Source organism: Clinocottus analis, unplaced genomic scaffold, assembly GCF_023055335.1.
Source record: "Clinocottus analis isolate CAN_PGR_092001 unplaced genomic scaffold, fCliAna1.0.p SCAF_9, whole genome shotgun sequence".
Classification (NCBI taxonomy): Eukaryota; Metazoa; Chordata; class Actinopteri; order Perciformes; family Cottidae; genus Clinocottus; species Clinocottus analis.
In genome coordinates, this window is record NW_027176251.1 from 4,633,649 (window position 1) to 4,654,786 (window position 21,138).

At 43.0% G+C, this 21,138-nt stretch overlaps 1 protein-coding gene across 4 annotated transcripts in view; it reads left to right on the forward strand.

The window, feature by feature from the left end:
- fhod3b (formin homology 2 domain containing 3b) overlaps window positions 1–21,078 on the forward strand; it is a 76,720-nt gene extending 55,642 nt beyond the window's left edge. Inside the window, exons 6-27 of one of the 4 annotated variants that reach the window (XM_068569331.1) lie at window positions 1,919–2,013; window positions 2,534–2,645; window positions 3,520–3,614; window positions 4,150–4,293; window positions 4,465–4,712; window positions 6,579–6,734; window positions 7,936–7,998; window positions 8,377–8,487; window positions 8,628–8,762; window positions 9,150–9,200; window positions 9,636–9,826; window positions 10,417–10,968; window positions 11,056–11,993; window positions 12,473–12,631; window positions 13,246–13,428; window positions 13,985–14,104; window positions 14,904–15,065; window positions 15,182–15,372; window positions 15,569–15,761; window positions 17,613–17,799; window positions 18,291–18,452; window positions 18,561–21,078. In XM_068569331.1, coding sequence (XP_068425432.1) covers window positions 1,919–2,013; window positions 2,534–2,645; window positions 3,520–3,614; window positions 4,150–4,293; window positions 4,465–4,712; window positions 6,579–6,734; window positions 7,936–7,998; window positions 8,377–8,487; window positions 8,628–8,762; window positions 9,150–9,200; window positions 9,636–9,826; window positions 10,417–10,968; window positions 11,056–11,993; window positions 12,473–12,631; window positions 13,246–13,428; window positions 13,985–14,104; window positions 14,904–15,065; window positions 15,182–15,372; window positions 15,569–15,761; window positions 17,613–17,799; window positions 18,291–18,452; window positions 18,561–18,643 — 4,331 coding nt within the window. In that variant the 3' untranslated portion in view covers window positions 18,644–21,078. Of the gene's footprint in view, window positions 1–1,918; window positions 2,014–2,533; window positions 2,646–3,519; window positions 3,615–4,149; window positions 4,294–4,464; window positions 4,713–6,578; window positions 6,735–7,935; window positions 7,999–8,376; window positions 8,488–8,627; window positions 8,763–9,149; window positions 9,201–9,635; window positions 9,827–10,416; window positions 10,969–11,055; window positions 11,994–12,472; window positions 12,632–13,245; window positions 13,429–13,984; window positions 14,105–14,903; window positions 15,066–15,181; window positions 15,373–15,568; window positions 15,762–17,034; window positions 17,059–17,612; window positions 17,800–18,290; window positions 18,453–18,560 lie in introns of all 4 variants that reach the window. The other 3 variants (XM_068569327.1, XM_068569328.1, XM_068569329.1) reach the window with 3 other exon arrangements.
- Window positions 21,079–21,138: the final 60 nt, after the last annotated feature.

Below are 21,138 nucleotides of genomic sequence, written 5' to 3' on the forward strand. Positions count from 1 at the left end.
TTGGCCGTGTCGTCCGAGCCGCTGACTGCCGTGTGACACGCGGCTCTGAGCCTCGCGGCGGGAGAGGACCGTGAGGAATGCTCTGGCCCGACATGTTTTGAGTAATTAACCCTGATTGATAAAAGATGAACTGCCCCTGCTGCTGCAGCGGTGGCCCGTCAACACACACACACACACACACACACACACATGCTCATGCACTCATGCGTCCACCCACACACTCTCACGCACCATGCACACACAGCAGCTGCACCTGGGAATTTTGGCTTATCTACAGCATATTCATGATTTTTATGCCCCCCGAGAGAAGAGGAGAGGAAAATGATATGACAGAATCTCATCACAACATGTCAGAGGAAACATGGCGAGAAGAGATTACATGGTATTCTGCTTAAGAGCCCTCAATAAGTCTGTTTAAGTATTTTATCTCGTTGTCGGTCAAAGATTGAACTCGTGACAGTTTTTAATGGTGTTTTTAACAGTTCAGACACCTGGTGTGTCAGCGTCGCAGCCCGTCTCCAGCTACACACACACATTTCTCTACTTGATCACGCTCATCACCTGGTGTCACATTTGAAAAAGACAGGAATTTCATGACTTTTCCCCCCAAATTCTCTTCGGTATTACCCTCAAAAGCTATTCAGCTTCTGCCAAGAAATAGTCAACCAGGCCTTCCAAAAATGTTCCACTTTCAATGTCTTCACGTGTTTGTACAACTAATCATTTTTTTCCACATGTCAGCTAATGCATCACCGAGAGTTGCAGTGGGTTCAAGCTGAGCTCATCCTGTTGCCGTGGTCTTCTGTGTGAATGCATTAACTCCCTATGGATGCCCACGGAGATGCTGTAAAACATTTTTTTTTTTTTTAAGAAAGCTAGATATTTAAAAGGAGCTTTGGTCTGTTTCACTTCTTTCCAGCAGTGTTTGTCTCCCTCCCCCCATGTCCTTCTCTAACAGAAGCCCTACTCGTCTACTGCCCCCCATAGAGATCCCTTGGCTTTTATTATGTTCTTATTTATGTATCCTGTTACAGATGGAAGTCATGTCAGCGTCCAGTGAGGCACTCAAGGCGCTCAAATATTTCCCTCCATTTCCGACCACTAACTTGAGGGACAAGTGCCGTTTTTCTTTCAGGCCCTGAACCAATTGTTTTGGTTTTTATCTTTACAGCAGCTCTTATCGCTTTAATCATGATGAGCAGATGAATATCATTAACCCTTTTCACAAACAAAACTAATTGTATTGGTATCTGTGTGTTTATTTGTATGCGCAGCTACAGCTACATTCTTAATAATCTACGTTATTGGTCATACACTAGTGTGTAGTACCTGTTTACACACCAATATGTTAGGGCACACTGTGAGATTTCTTTTTTTTTTTTTACTTTTTTACTTCTTTTTTTTACATCTAATCCATGCTTTTTTGTCTAGTACCTGGTGTTTATGTGCATGCTTTTGTGAAAAAAATGTTGCGTTACAGTGTGAGTTGTACAAAAGTGGTATATATTGTCAATTTTCTGTTTGTGTCATATCATTATTAAATTAAACGCTTCACAATTAGCTAAAAACAAAGATAGAGGTGAATTTTTTGAAGCGACTCTGGGACTCTAAGGTCAACCAGATGAGACGTTGTTAAAGTTTCAACTGCTTTGCAGTAAAGCTTCCACTCTGAATCGTGAACAATGTTTACAACAGACACCAAACATGTAAAGCCGACATGCACTGTTAGTTACTGCTCTCCTAGTTCTTCAGGGTGCAGAGCAGGACAAACCAAAAGAAGAAAACCTGGAAATGGCAGATGATTAACCAAACCCCATCTCTCTCTCTCTCTCTCTCTCTCTCTCTCTCTCTCTCTCTCTCTCTCTCTCTGTCTCTCTCTCTCTCTGTCTCTCTCTCTCTCTCTCCCTCTCTCCCACAGCTCTTGGTCAGATAATGCTGTATGTGGATGGGATGAACGGCCTCATATCTCACAATGAAACGGTCCAGTGGCTTTACACACTGGTTGGATCCAAGGTAAAGATTTTTATTTATATATATATATATATATATATATATATATATATATATATATATATATATATATATATATCATATACTCAGTAACCCCATGTGTGCACTGACATCATTGAAATAGTCACATACTCTATTTCCCTCTATTACTGTGCTCCTCTTGGCCCTCTAGTGGCCAGCTTTTGTAATGTGCAGCATATTTGCAGAGTAGGGATCCAGGTCTCTTAAATTGTTCTGCTTTCTCGAGTGAATGTTGAAATAGTATTTGCATTAACCTTTATTTTTTATCAAAACCTCGGTTTTTCCCATAACTGCATATAGCAAACGCACACTGTCAGTGTTCATTGTGATGATGCTCATCATCACTTGCAGCTGTTCAGACGTTTTATCTCTTCTCACATTTTTGTAGGAGTTTACAAAAACGTGGAGTTTACAGTTGAAATGAAGTGGATTGTGTGTTATGTGCTTGAATTTAGAGGCTGGAGCCACTTTGTGATGTCTGTGTATTGTTCTCTTTGTGTAGTTTCGTCTGGTGGTGAAGACAGCCCTGAAGCTGCTGCTGGTGTTCGTGGAGTACACCGAGTCAAACACCGCCCTGCTCATAAAGGCCGTGAACGTCGTGGATGCCAAAAGAGGTGGGCATGGCAGAGATTTGGGGATATTAAAGTCAAAACCTGCAGAAACTGTCAGGGCATCAAGAGCTCGACAAACTGTTGATTCATCGCACGGTTATTAACCCAAATAAGTTTTACCTGAATTGTTTTTTTGTTTTTTTTACAGCTAATAAGAGATTGTTTCTCACATTATAACAACATAATCTTTGCTGTTCAATTGCTCAAGTGAAAAAGCAGTGAACTATTACATTAACGTAAATAGTGCAAACACAAAATAATGTAAAGTTTAATTTCGGATGGATTTCTCCTTCAGTTCTTCTGATTAAGTCATGTACGGGGGGCTGCAGTGCCGCTCAGCTGACCGCAGAGCCCCGTCCCGTTACACAGTAGTCAGATCAGTTGTCCTGGGCTGATCCCGAGCTATGCATGGAACGAGGCTTATTGAGAAAGACTGTAACCCCTGTCTGCTGCAGGGTTCAGTTACCCGCCTCTGTCAAGGCTCCACATTGTACTGTTACGTACAGCCGCTTGAGCGGCAGCCGTGCAGGAGTCGGGTATCCCTCTGCCTCAGCTCCCTTATCCTGTGACTTCTGCTGCTGCGTAGGAATACTGAACCTGATCCCCACGCTGCTGATGAGAAGGAGATGGACTTGACACTTGTGTCTGAGGCACACGGCTGATAAACTTGCTCAACTTTTTCTAGAGGAAAACTGCTACGGCTGCATTTCCCTTACTGGAGTCATGAGATGACAGAAATATCTTTGGTTTTGATTTCTGAAGTCTGATGGTTTTTTACGCTCTAAGATCAGCAAATGGATCAATTTGACTTCACTATAACCCGAGTTATAGTTTGTCTTTTGATATGCGATGTGTTGCATGCCTTTTGCCGCTGCAGAAACCAAACTGTGGTCAAACATCATGGAGATCCTAGATGAGAAGGATGGAGTGGATACAGAGCTGCTGGTGTATGCAATGACACTCATCAATAAGGTCAGTGACAGAACACCATCTCAGACTCACAACTGGCTCCTCTCTTAGTCTCTATCTTTCAAACCCAATCTGGGTTTTTTAATCTGCATTGCTTCCAAAAAAGATTTGATCTGCTCTGCTAGACGCTTTGTCAGATTGAGCTTTTCAAAGGACTTCAGTAGGATCTGACTCGTTATCACTCCTTTTGCTCCCCCTCATAGCAGCAGAAATAACATATTTGTTTAATGAGAAATGAGAATGGATTGTGCAGTATCACGTCTATAAAGAACCCTGTTTTTCAAAGTGCCTGGGGAAACTTTGATCCCATTAAACTGGAGTCAAAACACAGACGCACATCGGTATCAGCCACAGATTACATTTCAATACCAGGTCGAAACAAAACAAGTATGGAAGAAATTGTACTCCCTTTCAGTCTCTGGGGCGATCTTTCTTCATGGTTTTAATTATTTTTTTCTTTCACAATGAATAAAAAATGTCGCATAGACAAGTTCGAACTCTTACTGTGTTTTTGTTATTGAACGCATTCGCGTTTCAGACTCTGGCAGGCCTCCCAGACCAGGACTCCTACTACGACATGGTGGACTGTCTTGAGGAGCAGGGCATTGAAGCCATGGCCCAGAGGCACCTGGGCAGGAAAGGCACTGACCTCGACCTCGTAGAACAGTTCAACATCTACGAGGTCAGAAAACACAAGCTGCCACATCATCTGCCACTAACGCCGCCTTAATGTCATTTTTTTTGGGCATGCCTGTCTCACATTTGCCCGAGGTCACATGACTTCACACACACAAGTGTGTGTACCGATGTTGGAGTTTAGTTACTCAGTTCCCCTGCGATGCCTTTGATCCAGATGACGCTCCGACATGAGGACGGAGACGATGAGACCCAGTTGCCTCCCAGCGTCCGCAAGGACCGCAGGAGGGCCAGCGTCGGTGGCGCCAACGAGAGGCGAGGCCTGGAGAGAAGACGCAGCCGAAGACATTCCCTCCAGAATAGCAGAGGCCACGCGTCTGCCCCGGCGTCACCGAGCAGCGCTCACACCCGTGCGAGCGGCTTCCTGCCCTTCGGTGGCCAACGTGTTGAAGACATCAGTGAGAGGTGAGGCCGGCGGAGGACAGAGAAATGGAAAAAGAAACGTCACCCATGCTTCCATTTCAGTGTGAACTTGATCCGATCCTTGTTTTTAAAGTTCAAGCCAGGAGGGCTTGTTTTGATTTTGTATATTTGAAGCCCTGAAAGATAGCTGCAACTAAAATGGAGTCACAAATCCATGGAGTTGTACTCTGTTTCACAGGAAACCGCTTGACTGAAATGTTTGTATTACATTTCAGCCTTGGAGAGATGCGTCTATTCTGTCCAGAGCCAAAGCAGAGAATTTATTATATAGTCATTTAAAGAACGGTAGCGAGGAGAGCGGTGCTGCAAAGTGACATTTGAATGAATTTCCCCTCTCAGATGACAATTGGAAGCTTCGGTACACACATGATATAAGATAAGTCATGCAGTGACTGGAGACACTTCCTCCAGTGAGCTTGCATTTAACTCAAAATACACAATGCCGTCTGTTTTATATACAGCAAACCTTTCGGACTACACAAAGTCAGACAAATCATAACTGGTGATTCAGACGAGAAGAAAATTGCAATCTTGTTCAATTTGGCCGTAGCTTGGACTATACCCTATAAAAGCACCAGAAGAACTTAGTCAGTCTTTTCTTGGAAGCCATGTTAACCCTTTATTGCACCTTTTATTATAGGACACACATGCGAAGACAAATATGAGGCTTGAATTTTGAAGGGATTGTTGGTTGCGTAGCATATGCCCGAATACTCCTGGTAGCACCCAGGTCTTCAGGTAGACTTCAAGTCAGTCCAGCAGGTCATATGATACCGCCTTACTGGACGAGCTTCTTCCAGTCCAACACAGGAAATCCAAGCTGCCTTTGAAGATCACCATTTTCCATATTGTTAATGAAATCCAGACATCCGAGACAGATCCAGGAGCAAAGTGGCCACAGACTTGTGAATGACGATGCATCCCAGAGTATCAAGCAAACAACACATCTTCCACATCCCCAACACTTGTTATTCAATTTCTCAATTAAAATAGGAGACTTTTTTGATTAGAGGGTAACTTATGTGTGTTTGGATTTCAACACATTTTCCCACATTTCTTGAAACTGGTCCAGTGTTGAGCAAGAAAGCTGCAGACAGGCTGCGATGTAATTGCTCAGGACGCTAAAATGGAAATACGGTTTTCTTAACCTTCCGATCGATGCCGCCTGTTTGTTGTTGTGTCTGACAGAGTCTTGCTCAAGAAGAAGTTTCATTCTGATTTGTCAAAATCAGCTAAATATTCAGCTACGAGGAGAAAAAAAAAATGTTTAAACACTAAACTCCGTTTTGTGTACTTCAACACAACAAACTCTGAAGACACCGGCTCTCTTCTCTACAACTCTCGTTTCCACTGTTCACAAGACAACAACAAACATACAGAATCAAACAAAAATGTTTCATTTCTCTTTCGGTTTCCATAATTTTGTTTGAAATTTGAGGATTGATCGGAGCAATTAGGTTGCAGCCTGTTTAGCAGGTAACATCTGCAGCTCTCTCGCTCAATACACAGCCAATTTTATTTAAGAAATGTATTTCCCCATGTTTATTTGTTTCATGCAGCCATAGGAATTACACATATATTGATAAAACTGTAAATGCATATCCGTTTCTAAAGTTTGAAGAACTTTCCGACTGTTGTCAAAACCTACTAACCCTTGTGCACATCTTTCAATGTGTGTGTCTCTCTCTTGTTATACTTCTAATGGTTTTGGTGTTTGTCATGTTTGTGTGTTGTGTCGCCCGGGCTTTCCTCTGTGTTTTCATTGTCTCTGTCCACTTTCTCATTTCTCTTGCCTACCTACATCCTCCCTTTCCTCCTTTCTGCCCTTGATCCTTCCTCTCACCACAGAGATGAGGACGAGGAAGAAGAGGAGGAGGAGAGAGTGAAGGAGGAGGAGAAGGAGGAGGAGGAGGAGGAGGAGGAGGAGGAGGAGGAGGAGGAGGAGGACGAGGCAGATTATGAAAGTCATCCAGTCTCTGAGTCCTCTAGACAGGGCGCTCACAGGTATTTTAGGCCAACTGGTTCCAAGTGTAATTCCCCTTTCCCTCATACAGTTTCTCCCTAGTTTTTCTTCCATTTGGACTCCTATTCTGTTGTATTTTGTCATCCTAGTGTGGCTCCGGCTGTAGCAGACACTCCTAACATGTGTTTGAACTTAAAGTGTATGGGCAACATCTTCCCTAAAGCCAGTGACCCGCCAGGGCAGAGAGAATATCTCAGCGTCAAGACCAGGATATCGTCTCCTGTGTCCGTTGCACCTAAAAAGAGGACCTTTAGTCCTTGGTGGGTTCCTCCCCGGCCACCTCACTGTGTCGTCCGTGTTGCTCTGAGTGGAGTGCCCGGCTCGGCGCACCGTTATTGTCAGACCTCCCCGGCCTCACCCCCTCTTCCCCACCCCCACCCCGAACGAGGAAACACACCGTCATGCCCATCACTGGTGTCTGTGTCTCTTTGTAGCTCACTGTACACTCAGTAAAGACACATGCAAGCACCATGAATGTAAAAGCAAATATAGTCATTGTAAAATGTTTAATAATTCCGATCTTTTCTTAAAAATAGGCTCTATTGCGCCCCATCGGGTTATTTGTGTTAGAGATGCTGTGGCTTAGTTCCTCTCTTCCTTCTTCATCCTTTTAAAAAAGACAATCTTGATCATAGTTGCCTTTATTACCCCTCAAATGTGATTTATGTTGCATGATCTGACATCTACAAAGACATACTGTACCAGGAAAAGGAAAGCCATAATTAATTCCTTTTTTCAAGTAGCTGGAAATAATTATTTTGCTGACATTTTTCTACACACCATCCTCCATTTTGTGTCTTGGATTAACTATGGTGCAAAACCACTTTGCACCACAGTTAATCCAAGACAAGTCAAACAAAACATAATTCCAAATAATTGAATGAATTAATGAATTTCAAGTTTAAAGTTTAAATGATGACCTTTTCTCAATGCAGTTCACAGTAAATAAAAGCCTCTATAATAGTTGTATTTATGATCATTTTACAGCAGTATTATTGCCTTCTTTCTAAGTAAGACAGTCAGAGATAATGTCTTCGCCCCATCAGCTCTGTTGTTTGTGGTCTTGCATCCCTCCGACCTTTCACTGCTTTCTCGCTGTCTTGTTTGTATGACTAACATTATTCGATCTTTGGTGTGTCTGATCTGACTGTTACTCTCTTTTTTTCTGACTTCCATCTTCAGTCTGACAGACATAAACAACTCTCCTACATCTTACACAGCTAGAAAGCCCTGCTGGGCTGAAAGGTAAGGCCAGGTGTCAACAGGTCAAGAGTAACCTGAGTGTGCAGGGACCGTATGGATGCCGGCTCTGAGGCCTTGTGATGTACATTCATCTCAGAGAGATGTGCACATAATTCCACCTGTCTGCAAGGTTTAGAATTGAACACAAGTATGTTTTCAATAAATACAAAGCCTCAAAGTAAAGAGGAGGTGTAGTGAGAAGACATTTGAAGAAAAGAGAGTCCCAATGCACAGACGTGGATGAGCTACCTTTAGACTTTGATAGCATACGTTTGATTTCACGTCACAGACTCTTGAAGTGTTGTCCATCGTTCTTCTCTGTCTTTCGGCGGAAAATGTTTTACGGGAGAGCAAAGCATTTATTTCCCCTTCTTTTAACAGAATCAGTGGCAATGGGAGTCCATACCCCGGCAGGCACAAGGCTTCGACGTCACCCATGCATCGCTTCACCACTTCAGCAACCTCCACGCCAGAGTCCAAACCAGTTGACAGGTCGGCATCCCAACTCGTCCACGGCTGATGCGAAACATTTTGTCTCTGTAGTTGATCATATGCAAAGCTCCCATTTAAAAAAAGATGCCAAAATCAAAATACAAACCAATCAGATTTGTTTTTTTCTCTCGGACCTTTAGACCTGCTCTCGGAGGCTTGCTCACTTCATCGTACAGACAGCATCAGGAGTCTCTGGCTGCGGAGAGAGAGAGGAGACGGCTGGAAAGAGAAGAGCGTCTGCAGAGGATCGAAAGAGAAGAGAGGAACCGTTTCAAGTTAGTCTCACAAAAATACCTTCTGACTTCAAGTCAGAAAGAATGTAGTTTTTGTTTCATTTGTAGGGAGCTGTACAGCCAGTAAAGACATGCTGGTGTTTTTTAGAAACATGTGCTTACAGTCCTCACTCAGGAGTGATATTCAGTCAGATAAAAGCTGCACTGTTTTTCTTTATAATGATTATGAGAAATACCGAATCATGGCAGGAAGAATCTGCAAAAGCAAATGTTCTACTCTGAAGTCTCGTCGTACCTTTTCATGATGCTCTGTTTGCTTTCGTTGCACTCGCCGTACATCAATTTCAGTTCAGCAATTTAAATAAGACATTAAACAGATTGTGAGTACAGGCCCTAAATTTTGACTCTGTTTCTGTATTTCTATCTCAGTCGAGATTACGTTGACAAGAGGGAAGAAGCAAGACAAGCCAGAGAGGAAAGGTGAGTTTACTTTAGTTCATGGGTCCACATGGATCAGATAATAATGCTGCCAATAAGATGAAGATAGGGAGATGTGTAAATATTCCTATTCCTCGTGTAACATCAATACCAGATGTAAAGCCTCAGGCTAAGTTATAGGTGTTAGAGCTCCTTGCTTCCCATTAGGACATCCCAAAGTTAACAGGACCAGTGTCTAATTGCCTTTTGGCACGGATGAGGTCCGATTCAACATTAATATCTCACACGTCATATTTTCAAGGGTTTGAATTCATATATTTCTCCCTAAAAGAAAACTTTTAGAAAAAAGTATCGCCAAATTATGATTTGCTGTATGTTTCTAAGTGATGACATCACAACTATGGCCAGTTCGCAAACAGCTTCTACAACATACCAGCACGCATCGAACCCTAAAGCCACATACTTCCGGTATTACAGGTACAAGGCTGTGGAGAGGCTCGCCGCAGAGGAGTTTGAGCGAGAGCGCCCCAAGGTGCCAACAAGAGGACGGACAGAGATCACGCTGTGTTTGAGTCCCAACCCGGCCAGCCGCTCGGTGTCCCGCTGTGTCACACCTTCATCCATCACCTCACAGGAAGACACAGTCACCACTGTTCACCAGACATCAGGTATCTTCCAACCATTTATTCATCGCGAGTACGCGAGTGATATGAGCATTGATAGACGTATTTATGTGCGTGTATCAAAATGTAGAAGTGGTATAGTAAGATTTTAGTGACATAGATATGTTGATGTGTTTTCTAAACATATGTGTTGTCTCAAAATAGGCTGCTTGAGCAGCTTCAGTGATTTAAAGCTAGCTTGCGATCAAAAGGGATATTTCTCTCAATACTATTGGACAGTAAGTTATTTTTGTAAAACATACTTCAATAGTTCTTTGAACTAGTTTTTTTTCCTCCGAAATTTTAAAGCATTCCCTCGCAGCCACTCACATTGTGTGTGTGCGTGTGTGCGTGTGCGTGTGTGCGTGTGCGTGTGAGCATGAGCTATGGTAACAAAATTTGATGATTGCTTTGTGAATGATTTCTACAGTCTGGAAATGTACACTCAGTGCAATTAAGGACATGTCAGGAAGCAATTTAAATTTGTTTTAATTATAAACAAAGAATGTTTCTGAAGACTATCAGATAATATAAACACACAGAACCAAAGTACTTCAAGTAACAATTGAGCTACGTTGTTTTTATTTCTCTTCCAGGAACAGAACATGTCTCAGAGCCAAGCCTTGACCCACAGACCAGAACCAAAAGTCCAGCGCCAGACTTAACAGAATCAGAACCTTCCACCACACCTCCCTCCGAGCCAGACGAGCAGCAGACTGAGACGAAGTCGCCTGCAGAGACGGAGGATGTTGCCGAGACTCAGGGCGACCAGAATGTAGCGGCGGAGCCAGCGGCGGATGAACAGCCAGGCGTCGAGACGGAAGAGAGACAAGAGCAGGAGAAGATGGAGGAACAGCAACAGCACATGGACAATGTAGACGTGGAAGGGCAGGTGGAGGTGGCAGAGGTGGCAGATGTAGCAGAAGTGGGAGAGCAGGATGTGGAGGTTAACGTGGAGTTAGAGGAGGAGTTTGAGAAGGAGCAGCCGGAGAGGGACGTAGAAGACAGTGTACTGCTGAGTGAGAAGGAGAAACAGAACGAGGAAGTGAACGAAAAGGACAACTGCTCCGCGTCCAGCATCTCCTCCACAAGTAGCACTCTGGAGAGGGAGGAGCGGGAGGAGAAACTCACCAATGACATTGAAGCAGGTATGACCGACGCTCATTTTATTCACTTACTTTGATAATCAACTCTGTATGTTTTTGTCACCGTCCAAATTCTTTCCGTGTCAACAGGCCAGTGGACACAGTGCATTAAAGACGCAGATGTGAACGACCAGTGCAACAAAATACTCAACAGCAAGCGCTTCATGCTGGACATGCTCTATGCTCAGGCGACAACCGGCAAGGATGAAGGGAATGTAGCAGAAACGGAGAAAGAAAACTGTAAATGTGAGAAGGATGCAGAGATCAATGACTCCTCAGTAGCTAGCTTGGCCAGCAGGATCTCCACATTGGAGGCTCACAGACAGGCCAGAGAAGAAAATGTGAAAAAAATGGAGGTGGGACATCTGGACAACCAGGGCAGTGTCCGAGCGGTGGCGGAGAAGTTTGGAGATTTGGTCAAAGGCCTATCGTCTCCTACTGAGGTCGAGGCCTCAAAAGAGCAGCAGCACGCTGACAAATCATCAACCGCTGCCTCATCAACCTTACCTCCGAAGACAGAGTCTGACTATATTTGGGATCAGCTGATGGCCAAACCGAGAGAGCTGAGGATCAGAGAAATGGACTTCACGGACCTGAGGGATGAGGATGACATGGACATTTTAGATATGGACAATGTACTGGGGTCGAGTGACCTCATACCACCACCTCCACCTCTGCCGTGTACCGCTGCACTGCCTCAAGCGCCGCCCCTGTTTGGGTGCCCCCCTCCTCCTCCCCCTCCCCCTCCGCCTCCCATACTCGGCCAGATGATGCCCCCAGCTCCACCATTCATGGCCGCCATCCCTCCGCCCTCCCCTCAGCTGAGTCGGGGGGAGACGCCTCTCTTCCAAAAAAAGAAGAAGACCATCCGACTCTTCTGGAACGAAGTGCGTCCCACGGACTGGCACTGTAAGAGTCATAAATTCTGTAAGGAGTCCCTCTGGACCAAACTGGATCCAGTTAAACTGGACACATCCAAGCTAGAGCAGCTGTTTGAGTCCAAATCCAAGGAGCTGGCTGTCACGAAGGTAACTTAGTGTTGTGCTGCTGTTACAGTAGAACCATTCAGTATTACTGTGTACTTTTGGAGCTTTATTATACCACTCCTAATTTGCCTTAGTCTTTTCCCCCCACGGCTCATGTTTTCTTGCTATCCAATATCACATAAGAGTGGGTCATTTTGTGAGTTGAGTGAGAAAATATTCTGATTAGAAGTCCTGTCCATGAATCATTTTGGCGAAATACCCAATTCAATTCAATTCAGTGTATTTAGTATAGCCCAAACAGGGCTTTACAGTCTGTACGCATACGACATCTTCTGTCCCGAGACCTATAGCAGCTTTATTGTGCTGAATGGGCTGCAGGGTGAGCATTTTGTGATGAAGGCTGATAGGCCATGTGTGATTTCACACATATGTTGTGTTGTGCATCTTTAACCCTTTTAGGAGCTGCCTCCACTACACAAAATAACGTAATCTAATACAATGATGATTTGTTTCTGTCATAGAAAGCATCTGTTGATGGTAAACGACAAGAAATCATAGTCCTGGACTCGAAACGCAGCAATGCCATCAACATTGGCTTGACTGTCTTGCCTCCTCCTCGCACCATTAAGACCGCTATTCTCAACTTTGATGAGTACGCACTGAACAAGGAAGGCATTGAGGTAAGCTTTTTTAAAGATATTTTCTATATAGTCTGTCAAATAAAGTATTTTCTTTTTAAAAATACACTTCCACAAACAAAAGAGACTTGTAGATGGGATGGCCCCCGGTGTTGACATTTCATGTGATTTCCTGGCTGCATGGCTGTCTTTTTGGCTGTTCTTATGTAATCAATCACAGCTATGATTAAAGATTAGCTCCACATGCATATTTTCATGCTTTTCATCAGATAATGTTTAATATTGCATCCCTTTGGGGTTATATAGGCTGTAGTTTCCAGAGCTTCACCTTGAGTTCACTCTCAGCAAAAAGGAGTATTCCTCTCCACCTTCTGTCTCTGGAGATCTCTTCAGCCAGACAACAAAAAAGAGGTTGAAAGTGCAGATGTCACACGAGTTTTTTTTGGAAAAATTGGGAACATCATATATATAAACAGAGCGAGAAATGTCAGAATCAATTTGTTTCATCTCCCCGCCTATGATTTACTCCCTGAAATAATAAAAAAAATTGACTTCAGCGTTCACAAACTGTTGATAGGTTTACTTGATAAATGATCCTATACACAAGCCTTGATCCTTTCCCGGCGCCTTCTCTGGTTTCTTCTTCAATCCACTAGAAAATCTTGACAATGATCCCCACGGAAGAAGAGAAGCAGAGGATCCAGGAGGCTCAGCTGGTCAACCCGGATATCCCCCTGGGCAGCGCTGAGCAGTTCCTCCTCACCCTCTCCTCCATCACAGAGCTGTCTGCTCGCCTGCAGCTGTGGGCATTCAAGATGGACTATGAGCTTATTGAGAAGGTCAGACACATGCCTGTCTATTTCGATCTCGAGCACACAACTTATGGGGTTACAGAAGTAACACATTGTTTTATTGTTTTGTTTTTACTTTTCACGGCGTTAAAGTTGCACACCGTCATGTCTGTACAATAGTTCTGATGCTACAGCCAGTAGCTGCTTAGCTTAATTTAAACAGACGTGTGTGTGTGTGTGTGTATGTGTGTGTGTGTGTGTGTGTGTGTGTGTGTGTGTGTGAAAAAAGGTAATAAATCGCAATATATCGCAATACTCAATGTATCACAGTATCGTGATAATATCGTTTTGAGACTTAAGTATCGCAACAATATTGTATCGTGGGACCTCTTGTGATTCCCACCCCTAATATATATATATATATATATATATATATATATATATATATATATATATATATATATATATATATATATATATATATATATATATATATATGCAGTTTATTGTTATTAGGGGTAAAGAAGAACAGAATCACTTTACAGAAACCTGAACAGGCAAAAGTAGATAACATAATTTTTTACTTCATTGATTGCTCTTTTAGGAAGTGGCAGAGCCTCTGCAGGACCTCAAGGAAGGGATGGACCAGTTAGAGAAAAACAAGACGCTCCGCTACATCTTGACCACATTGTTGGCCATTGGCAACTTCCTCAACGGCACTAATGTGAGTAACCCTCAAGACATATATGGCTCAGAGGTTCCTGTTTTGTTCACTTTCTCTCCCTCTGTCTTTTACTCACTTCCTCCATCCCCCCCCCCCTCCAAACTCTCCCACACATATTTATTTGGAATGGTTAACAGTAGACTCTTTATGTATAGAAGAATGTGCTGCCAGGCTGTCTCACACTGTCCTTCTACAGTAAAAATGCTCGTCAAGGCCTCTGCTGAACCTGGCTCTGTCTGTCTGGGAGAAGAAGAAAAAATAAAGGGGGGGGGTGTTGTGTGGTTGTGTGTTTCTGACAGTATGTGTCCGGTTGCTCGTGTGTGAACTTGTATTTGTGTCTTGCATTTTTTTCCTTCTACTTTTGTGATGGAGGTTTTGTCTGTAAGTCAATGGGATACGAAAGGCAAAAATGCAACAAGGAAACATAAGTTATCAATATCAAAACAAGAAGTTCCCGTAAATAATGGCTGCATTTATATTTTGCAGTAAGCCATTAGAAACTGGCAGCAGAACAAGGGAGATCCTACTGGGATTATGTCTTTCATGATATGCCCGGGCTTCTTTTAGCTCCGCTGCAGAACAATCAGTCAGGTCTGAAGTAGATTGTGGTTTTTGATAATCACCAGCCTAATGAATCTACGCTTGGCACACTCCATTGAGCCCCTTTTTCTGACTGTGCCAAAAAAGAAAATTCACTGCAATTTGGTCCTTGACTAGTGGCTCTTGATTTTTTTTCTTTTCAGACAGTTGTTTCCGTCCCACATTCTGACTGTGTTGCTGTGTGTCTGTGCATCTTTAGGCTAAAGGCTTTGAGCTAAATTACTTGGAGAAGGTGCCGGAGGTGAAGGACACAGTTCATAAGCAGTCCTTGCTGCACCATGCCTGCTCCATCGTGGTGGAGAAGTTTCCAGACAGCACTGATTTCTACTCTGAAATAGGAGCTATCACCCGCTTGACCAAGGTTCTTTTACTTTTTCAAAACTCATGAAGCAATTTGTCCAGAGTATCAGTTTGTTACGAGTAGCAGAACGTGAAATGTCCACTGAAGAGGCAACGCTTCTGTGAAATTTTTGTCAGGTGGACTTTGACCAGCTTCAAGACAATCTGGCCCAGATGGAGCGAAGGTGCAAAGCATCGTGGGATCACCTCAAGGTCATCGCGAAACACGAGATGAAACCACCGTTGAAACAAAAAATGTCCGACTTCCTCAAAGATTGTGCAGAGAGAATCATTATTTTGAAGATTGTCCATCGAAGAATACTCAACAGGTACGCTCAAGTGTTTCTTGCATTTTTCAATACTACATATCATTTACATTTGTATCTCTTTCAATGGAATTTACAATAATGTGTGTTGTTCATTCATTGGGACTTTTTTTTTTTAAACCTTTTGAGGCACGTTCAAACTTTGTTTCCACCAAAGGACCTGAGTAGAGTGATGTGATGTTCCTCTCAACATCTGCAGGTTTCATGCCTTTCTGCTGTTCCTGGGCCATCCGATATATGCGGTACGTGAGGTCAGCATTCATCGCTTCAGCAAGATCCTGAGTGAATTTGCCCTGGAGTATCGCACAACAAGAGAGCGCGTGCTGCAACAGAAACAGAAGAGGGCCAACCACCGGGAGAGGAATAAAACCAGGGGGAAAATGATAACAGATGTAAGTGCTGCTCACCACGAGCAAGGGTCGCACATACGCTTGCTCCATTCCCTGATCCTCCTCTTTGTTTGGTTTGTACTTTCCCAATTCTATGAGACAATATGAGAAATCCCTCGACACTAGTTATAACCTTAATCTGGTTAAAGCGCCAAACGTGGTATTTTCTGAGGGACATGGCATACATTTGCAATTACATCAGCGGAGGTAATCACATGTGTAGGTTACTGTAACAACAATCAGTGAGTTGTTTTTAGTGTATCTCGTTCTGTAGCTGCAGCCGACTAAGAAAGGCCAGAGCAAACACCTCCCTGCGTGATTAAAATCCCTTAAACCCCGAGGAGTCTGCTGCTCAGAGCCGACTCCACAGCGAGCCTCGGCAGGGGCCCCTCGCTCTTCAAAAGGACCCTAATTCAATCACTGTGTGAAAATTCAAACCTTTGGATGTCCCTGAAGGAGAAATAACAAGGCCAACGCCCTAAATGGATAGTTTGGAGTATTTGAAGTGGGTTGTGTAAGGTATTTATCTGTAGTCTGTGTATCACCTACAGTAGATAGCCAGGTAGGACGGGACCACCGAGTTTGGAGAGGCAGAGAAGAGTACAGCATGGAAGCAAAGCAGTACTGCTGTGGAGGGCTGCAGCGGCAAAATGTAGTTTAGACACCTACAATAAATGCTCACCTACAAAAACGATATAAATTCAAGTGTGCGCTGGAATATTTTGCAATGGGAAACTGAACTGAAAGGAAAACTTATCTGTACTGTATTTGGCAATGAAGTCTAGTGCCTCTGAATAGAGGAAATATAAGTTTCACTTTCAGTTCCCAAAATGTTGAACGTTTACAACCCTCATCAAGTATTACAGGCTTCTTTATGATTTAAGATGAGATATACCTTGATTAGACCTTTATTAGGAAATTGAAGGATTACAGCAGCAGACAGGTAAAGTGCACACAAGAGTAGTAAATACAAAAAAATTAAAAAGGAATATGAATAGATAGTAAAACAGTAAATAATCCACAATAGCAATATTATATAAACAGACAGAATAAGATGTATTGAAAAAGGTGTATTTATATTGCACCAGTTGAAGTGATTTGACAAAATGCTACAACAGTTGTAACAGCCAATGTAGACAAATCAGTTGTGTGTTTCTGAAACACCCGAGGAATGTGTCACTTTGTGCATGAAACGCTTTCACGTGACTCCAGCAGTAAACTGTATTTACAACACATCTTTTTGGCATTTTTTCTTCCATTTCCTTCATCTCTGTAGAGTGAGGATGACGATGACAGTGAGGTAGGGGCAGGGGGTGAATTTGTGTGCAAACAAGTGCATGCAAACTTCCTGTTGTGACTAACATTCAGCCAGACTGTGCTGTCATAACTTAACAATAATGGACATGTCATCAGTCGGACTGACAGGCTCTAAGGGGGATGACCGTACTTGAATGAGAAAAACGTGACGGTTTTGACATGGAGAGAAAAGGAGACGTTCGCATGATGTCAGCTCGAGTGTTTAGGAAATCTCACCGGAGGAGTTGCAGCTACTTCCTGGTAGAAATGACTGGACCTCCAAAGGGAAGCTGTACTCTGCAATCTGGCATGTCTGCATTGTTGCAACATTTGTTGTACGTGTTTCACAGAGTAAACAGCACTTTTAATGTATATGCAAAACTTTTAACTCTTAAAAATGTTTGTCATAGAGCCTGTGAAAGTGCTGTTCCACAAGTCAACATTAAACTGTCTGACGTTTCATATTGAAAGCTTGGTTTCCTAAATACTAAAAGTTCCAGAACAAGCTAGGTTTCACTGTTTAATTTTAATGACATGTAATCCTTTGTCCTCCTCCAGAGTGGTAAGTTTGGCGGTGCCCCATCAGACTCACAGGAGATTCAGGCTCAGGGTATCCAGTATGCCGAAGATGCAGCTGAACACGAGAGCATGAAGGCCATACTGAAGAGCAGCTTGCAAGGCGGAGAGTGCGCGGCGTCCACAGTGCCCGGCCTCCGTACACGCACCAGAGCGAGCAGCACCAGAGGTCAGTCTCATCAACATGTCACAGCCCCTACGCAGCTTTTCATTATGATATCATCACCATCCATCCAGCATACTGCAATTCTGCATTGTTGTGTGGTTATAGTAGTTGTTCCAGGAGCACAGCACAAGTATGTCAGTGTTATACTGGAGTAATCCTTGAAGTTCATTCAGTAGGACCGGTATTTTTGGCTGCCTAAGACTTTGGGCCAGATGGGAATGTTTTTGTTAGCCTCGAAAAGGCCATTTACCGGTGTATCATGTAGCCCCGCCATGTATCACTACATCTGTTCAAAAAGCACAAACATGTAACTAAAAATGACAAATTGTCACAATTGCTATAACATTATAGCGTATTAATATCAGCATCTGAGCATTATTATGAGAATGTGTTCACCTCACAGAACCCCTTACACGGCTTCGTCTTGTTTTCTTAAAGCTATCCTGTCATACACTGTGTCTGTTTTCTTCTTCATTCTGACCTCCCTGTTTCAGGGCGTGTGGCCCCGTGGTGCTCTGCCAGTGACGACCCGGTGAACTGCACAGATGACACAGCGGATGAGATCATGGAGAGGATCGTCCGGTCGGCCACTCAGGGGCCCAGCCAGCGGACGCAACCTCGGGAGAGGAGACGGTCCCGAGCCAACCGAAAATCACGTGAGTCACGTCAGCTATTGGCCAAGGGGCATCATTTATTATCATGCAATACAATCACCCGCCTGTGCAAACATTGTAATCATACACTTTTTATTTCCCCTGTGACAGTGAGGAGGACACTGAAGAATGGTTTGACAACAGAGGAGGCAAATGCTCTCGGCTTGTCCAGTGGTTCAGAGATGCAGGTGTGAGCCGGACGTACTTGTCAGGACGTCTCGGAGCCCTTTCACTGCCCCTCCAATGCCTACACCCAAAACTGGCACCTCACTCTGGCTTGGCACTAAAATTCCCTCACAGCTTCGATGAGTTGACCTCATCGTCATGCATTTGGTTCACATAGGCTCGACACGAGTGCTTCCCGAAGAGAGTGGCTAAAAGGTTTTGTTCATGGACCGGCGGTCCGAGAGAGCGGAACCAGAACCACTAAATGTTGCTATCGCTGGATAAACACCGCTGACGTCCCCTCACGTGGCTAAATCGCAATCATCCGTTTGGATGCGACGTTGCATCCGAACGCCCGCGCTAAAGTGTCTCAAAACAGTTGGCATTGCATTTGCTTCAATCTCAGTGGCCTTGACTGAATCCAAAACGCTCCACTCTCTGCTGCTTAGTTTTAGTGTCAGCCCTGCAGCTTTAGAGACCAATAGAAAGAGATCTTAACTGTTGAATAGATGGCTTTGTGCAGAGGGTTATTCTGTTATATACTACTGTGGTAGTTTCATGTTTCTTTTCATTTTGCTCAAGAAGGTGCTCAAATAAGGAACAATTGCACTGGATGTAAAAGAATTTGAAATCCTTGACACTGATTAACCACTGACATCTGAAAATATACTCAACAGTTTAACCAGCAAATCAATAGTTGCACAGTTTGTAATGTCGAATCAAAGTGGACACGTTCGAGCTTGATGAACATCAAAAGCTTAACTGGACGAGAAGAAATGTAGCAGACATATTTTAAAGACCACAGTCAACAGTCCAGTTATTGTGTGTGAGACTGGTGACACCACTCGTTTCATACTAATGCTCATCAACATTATTAGTTTTAACAAATGTGGACAGGCGGCATCACACAACCTATTCTCACCGCTTGACTGAACAGCTGGAGACGGTTTAAAGAGGGAAGGCACAGCGTTACAAGTGAGCGATCTTCAGAGATCAGTAGTTTTATTTTCTAGAAACTATGAGCTGCACATCTCAGAGTGCCTTTCAGAGACATTAATTTATTAAGATGTTTTCAGGGACATATAATCAAGAAAATGTTACTACAGATGTGCAGTCTGAGGGGCGAGAGGATAATACTGCGGCGTACATCGTTCAAGAGCTGTGATTTTTTTTTTTTTTAACCAGTGTTTTTAGACTTATCCTGGCAATAAGATGTTTTTTTTTTTCCCATGTTATGTTTTGGATCAAATAGTATGTTATGAAGATAGCTTTAAAGTATTTATGACAACTTAGGATTGGTCATGCACATAAGCTGTATCGTGTTGCCTTACTGTAGAATATAGAAATGCATTGTTCCACTCTAGTCGAGATCTATGTCAAATGTAGGAGATGAAAATAGACCAGGCCAAATGAACATGTAGTTCAACTGGCATCACTGGAGATTGTAGTTTGTTATTCACAGGACGTGGAGCTTCATTCCATAACTATGAAGAAAGAACATCGGGGGTTACATGATAATTAGTAATATGGACAAGTATAAAATCACTATCTGTTTTAAAACATGTACATCTGTATTGTAGTGAACCAGACGAGCCCACAGTTTAACGTTTTGATTATGTTGGTCTGTTTTTGAACTGTTTAACTCATTGTGCTACTAATTGACATCGGCCTTGGCTGTGTTTATGATCATCATTTCAGTTTATATCATGGCTAGATGAACTTATTCACTCGCAAATCCACACTGTGATGGAAAGATGGCCATTGAGAGAAACAGGAATTTAGCGCAGCATTACGACAAAGCAACAAAACCACACCAGCAGGATGTTTTTTGTTTTGTTACGAATTACCTGAAAATGATTCAGCACCTTAGACTATGTGTAGCATGCAACTCTTCTAAGAACTGAAGTTACGGAGGAAGAGCTCATTGTTTCCCAGATTGTACTGATTTCTGTCAGACAGAATAGATGTGTAAAGAAATATAGCTGCAAAATGATGTACATGTCATGACAATGTCTTTATGTTTCTGTTATTTTTTTTTCGCTTTGTGTAGAATAGTATGTCATAGACTAAACGCAGTATTATTCTAAATATAATTTAAGCAAACTAAGCCATGAATGGTTTTGTCTCCTCTGCTTGATACAAAAGGAGCTTCACTTAGGTTCTCAGTAGAGTTTGTGGTATTTGACCTTTTTACTTCACAGACTGTAACAAACATGGTGAAACACGTATTCATGAAATTTACCTTTTAGTCCTGTGGCATCTCTTAGAAGCCTTTGATTTCACTGCACTCAGCATTTTCTTCTTTCTAATTTAACATTAACCCACCACACACTAGCTGCCTGTGCCATGACATCACTGTGGAACGTGACACAAGTGCATTACAACCAAGGCTTCTCTTGTGTCTGTGCCCACAGCAAAAAGAAAAATATGTAACAAATACAATAAAAAGGCTCATTAAAACCTCTTCTTGACATTTTGTAAGTATATCTAGTGTGGTATGTCGAATAGCTTCATTAAAAAAAGT